Genomic DNA, 5,000 nt, shown 5'->3' on the forward strand with positions numbered 1-5,000 from the left:
ATCCGTAGTTTACCAGGGTTACTTTTACCCCATGCCTATTTATTACATTTTTCTGAGACAAATTATAGGCGTAGTATCAAGCTAATGATTTTAGTTTTTGCATGTTAATGATAGTTGAATAAAGCTATCTATGTCCATGCTCATTTTTAATACATTTTGTTTTTCCAATTTTGAACAGTTGCAGAAAAGATTGAGTGACTTAAAAGTCTTATCTAATTCTTCTGATGAGGTCTCCATATCTCCGTTGCTGAAGAACTCGTTCCATGGGCCTAATGACTATGTGGTCTTGTCGTATGACACTCCCTTTCGGATCGGAAGGTCCTGGGTACGAGCTGCGCTCGGCGCATAGTTGAGTCCTTGGAAAAGGCTCTTTACTCACATTGTCTCACCTAACTCAGGTGAAAAATGATTCCCTGGCCGTTAACAGAGTTGTCTCTGTCAGAAAAAAATATAATATCGCTTAACAGGCGTTATGTCTTATTCTAACTGTTAAATGTTGCTGTTGGACAGGGACCCCTTTTAAAGCTCATTGAGCCCGTATAGTGGTTATTGCGCTATATAAAAGCTCATTTTTTAAAATGGCGTTGAAGGACGAATTTTTCTTCTAGTGTTTCTAAATGATTGAATGGTTACTTGATTATAAGATTTATTTGATTTTTATATTTAAATTCTGCAACCGGTATGAAGACAGAATTAAATTCAAATCTTTTGTTCATATCACGATTTTAAAACTCACGTAACTCTCTCCTTACCAGCCATTTTCAGGATTTTCCCCAAATCTTCACACCCAAATAACACAAAAATATATTTTTTTATCACTCAAACACAATTGAAGTAAAGTTATTGAGATAAATAATTTCTTTTAGCAAAACACGCTCCACAACACACAGTTCAGTTTCTTTAAATTTTATGATGTACAAAAGAAATTTGAATAAACAAAAACAAAAAAACTTGAGCTTTTATAAAGCGCAATATCAACTAAATGTGCTCAAAGCGCTTTACAAGGGGTTCCTGGTCAACAGCAACATTTAACATGTAGGACGGGACATGACGCCTGTTAGGCGATATTACAAATTTTCGGACAAAGACAACGCTGTTAACGGCCAGGTACTCATTTTACACCTGAGTACGGTGAGAGAATGTGAGTAAAGAGCCTTTTCCAAGGACTCAACTATGCGCCGAGCGCGAGGCACGAACCCAGGACCTTTCGATTCGAAAGCGAGTGTCATACCACTAGACCACAAAGCCGCACTAATGAATAATAATGAATAATAAAAAATGTTGGTTGAATCGTAACGAATGTGACGATTTTCCTATAGTTGGTAAGGAGAGGGTTAACATGTCATCAATGACGTCCTAATCCTTCCCTGCTTTATAGCAACCATCTTGTAAAAAAATGAGCTGTTATATAGAGCAATATCCACTAAACGTGCTCAAAGCGCTTTATAAGGGGTCCCTGGCCAACAGTAACATTTAGCATGTAGGAGGGTACATGACGCCTTTTCCGCGATATTACAATTTTTCGGACAAAGACAACGCTGTTAACGGCCATGTACTCATTTTACACCTGAGTACGCTGAGAGAATGTGAGTAAACAACCTTCTCCAAGGAGTCAACTATGCGCCGAGCGCGAGGCTCGAACCCAGTCCCTTCCGTTTCGAAAGCGAGTGTCATACCACTAGACCACACAGCCGCACGAGTATAATTGATTCTACGCAATTCTATATCTTGTAAACGAACTTGTGGAGAACCCGTAATATTGGCGGAGAAACAAAGGCTATTATAAACAGGCACTCGATTGTTTTATTTCATGTATTACTGTATTGTGGAAATTAACATAGATTGAGACAAATCTTTTTTTTTTTGGAGTCAACAGGTAATAGAATTACCCCATGTTACTCGTACCCGTATATCAGTCTGTAAATAAATAGTTTTATAATTTTTTTTGATTTGCCGGTAATACTGTGCTCGATGATAAAGATTTAACATTGGCTTCAAGGAACGATGTTGATCCCCCAACCATATTTTAAAAAAAGAATAGATTAGATAGATTACTATTACTTGATACTATCAAGAAAGATGAAAACTTACGTCATCATTATTTGTTGTGGATGTGCTAGAATTGCGTTGAATAAATTATACTCGCAATGAAAGCCATACGTCAAAAAGGACTGATAATTATGACCACGCAGATTTTAATTTTATTAATTTGAGTCAACGGATGATATAATTAGCCCGAATAACTAGAGCATTTATATAGCGCAATATCCACTAAACGTGCTCAAGGCGCTTTACAAGGGGTCCCTGGCCAACAGCAACACTTAACATATAGGACGGAACATGACTCCTGTTAGGCGGTATTACATTTTTTTCGGACAGAGACAACGCTGTTAAAGACCAGGTACTCAATTTACACCTGAGTACGGTGAGAGAATGTGGGTAAAGAGCCTTTTCCAAGACTCAATTATGCACCGAGCGAGGCTCGAACCCAGGACCTTCCAATCCGAAAGCGAGTGTCATACCACCGGACCACAAAGCCGCAAATAAAAAGAAGGTTTAGAAGTTACTGGTTTGTCAGTCTGTAAAAAATAGTTTTATAATTTTTCGATTTGCCAGTAATTCTGAGCTCGTTGATATTAATGTGTATTGATTTGGCCTTTAAATAAATAGTTTGACACGCATTTCATTCTCCAGGGCTCCTCGCAGCTACTTCTACGATTGTCGTTGTTGTTGTGTTCGTCAGAGAAGTCGCAGATTGCAAGACAAAACAGTTCATTCCAACAATAATGGAGTCCGCAAGGATGTGTTTTGGGTAAGTCTTCACTCCTTTCTATAAATCTATAAATATTAAAATAACAACGTAGAGAGCAGGCACTGGGGTAAGATAAAGATAATATATGAAGAGTGTTGACGAAACAGTTCCAGATAAAGGGGACAGTAAAATGTTTGTAGGTATGGATTCCATTTGGAGCGGGGACAGTAAAATGTTTGTAGGTATGGATTCCATTTGGAGCGGGGACAGTAAAATGTTTGTAGGTATGGATTCCATTTGGAGCGGGGACAGTAAAATGTTTGTAGGTATGGATTCCATTTGGAGCATCTGATTGATCCCAACATGACGCCATATGGACATGGTGGGTCACCTTTATCTGATCTAAACCATCTCGTATAATTGTATGTTTTTAAAATAACGGTCTCGTCTTTCTAGAAAATGAAGTAAATCACACAGTAATCTACCGTAGTTAAGTTTCTTGCTCATATGATTTTGTCTTGACAAGGAGAAAAAAAAATACATGAAATATTTTAGTACTGTAATTATATGAAAGAATAAAGATTTCGACTGGGAAGCAAAAATCACAGATCTCTTTTCCTCATGGTAACTGTTACGACCACGGTGAAAGTTTCTTGATCAACGGGGAATTATTTTCTTCAAATAATCTTTAAGCGTATGATCAAATTAAATCTCTTCGAACACAAACATTTACAATAGATTTTATAGAGACATATTTCAATTTTAACATTCCCTCGCTATTTCTGGCACGCATTCCTCCAAATGGACAGATTGACTCCAATGATAATAAATATTGGAGCAATCAAGCACTCGGACATTACCTCTATTCGGACAACAGTCAGAACGGAAGTCTCACGAGCCTAGTAACCAATCGGCGTCCCCAGCAACCACCAGCAACCCGAGGCTCCATAACAACCAGAGACATCGGAATCGAGGCTCGTCTGGATTCGCCTTCCTCATTTCCGTATCTCCCGTCACGATCGGGAATTCCCAAATTCTCGGGAAGTTCCAATAAAAGCTCTACCATTATGATGGGCAACAGTTTTCGTCACGTGATGACGGAGGTATTTCCGTTGTTTAGTTTGTTTTTTGCCGCTTTTTTCGATGTGTTGTTAGACGTGGCTTTAGAAAGCTTTCATTTTAAAGTATTCGCCTGCCTTTTGTGTTTGGTGTTGTAACATTTTATCCTTTGATTTATTGTCTAGCTGAAAACCAAAATGAATTAACTTGACAGATTTTGTTCGGACCTTACATGAATTTTCAAACACAATAAATGGGATGATTTTGGGGCAAAAGGAGGGGGGGGGGAGGTCGAGATTGTATTGTTGGGATGTGCTATTTTGCGATTTTTCTTTAAATTGTGTGATTTACAAAAGAAATCTGAATGATAAAAGTGCTGGTTGGATCGTAACGAATGTGACTATTTTCCTATGGTTGGTAAGGAGAGGGTTAAAGGCGACAGGACACACAATAATATACCATCCTTTGTCTCATGTCGTCAAATATCTTCATTTGCACGGACAAGACGATCGGCAGATTGAGTTTACTATAACGTGCAGTTTGTTTCAAACTATCTGTGGATAGGAAAAGACAACTGATACACTGTAACCAAATTAAATGACGACCGTTTACATAAAGTATGAAGTAAAAATGAATGAAACAGCTTTAACTCTCTCCTTACCAGCTAGTTTCAGAATTTTACCCGAAACTTCACACTACTTACTTACTGAGGCCGCCCCTTGGGGCGCCCAACATGAGCCACAAGTCTTCGCCATTCTGTCCTGTCCTCCATAAGCGTACGCAGCTCCCGGGTGTTGTCCATTCCTGTGTTATCTAGCAGACAGTCAATGTAGGTTTTATTCTGCCTGCCTCTGGTTCGCTCAGGTGGTTCCCATAGCACAAGACTGCTTGCAATCTCCTCCTTGTGTCTCCAGCAGTGCCCCGCAAGTCTCAGTCTTCTCTTTTGAATCTTCGAGGTCACTGGGGGGAGGTCACTATAGAGCTCTTCATTTGATATGACTTCACACTAACCCAACACAAAATAGATTTTTCAAATAGAATAGTAACGAGAATATTCTATATTTTGTTTAGAAAAATGAGCTCTGCAACACAGTGTCGAGTTTTATAGTTATAACTATAACAAAATGCAATGAGTATAAGAAAAGTGTTGGTTGCATCGTAATGAATGTGACGATTTTCCTGTGGGTCG

General features: G+C 38.7%; 1 protein-coding gene across 1 annotated transcript in view; it reads left to right on the forward strand.

Moving 5' to 3' along the window:
• Window positions 1-5,000, forward strand: part of LOC144975753 (uncharacterized) — a 21,722-nt gene that overhangs the window by 13,990 nt on the left and 2,732 nt on the right. The window contains exon 4 of the mRNA XM_078919944.1: window positions 2,695-2,812. Within this exon, the coding sequence (XP_078776070.1) occupies window positions 2,695-2,812 (118 nt within the window). The remainder of the gene's footprint in view (window positions 1-2,694; window positions 2,813-5,000) is intronic.

The sequence above is a fragment of the Berghia stephanieae genome, chromosome 6 (genome assembly GCF_034508935.2).
Source record: "Berghia stephanieae isolate SIO BIC M18660-M18661 chromosome 6, UCSD_Bste_1.3, whole genome shotgun sequence".
Taxonomy (NCBI): domain Eukaryota; kingdom Metazoa; phylum Mollusca; class Gastropoda; order Nudibranchia; family Aeolidiidae; genus Berghia; species Berghia stephanieae.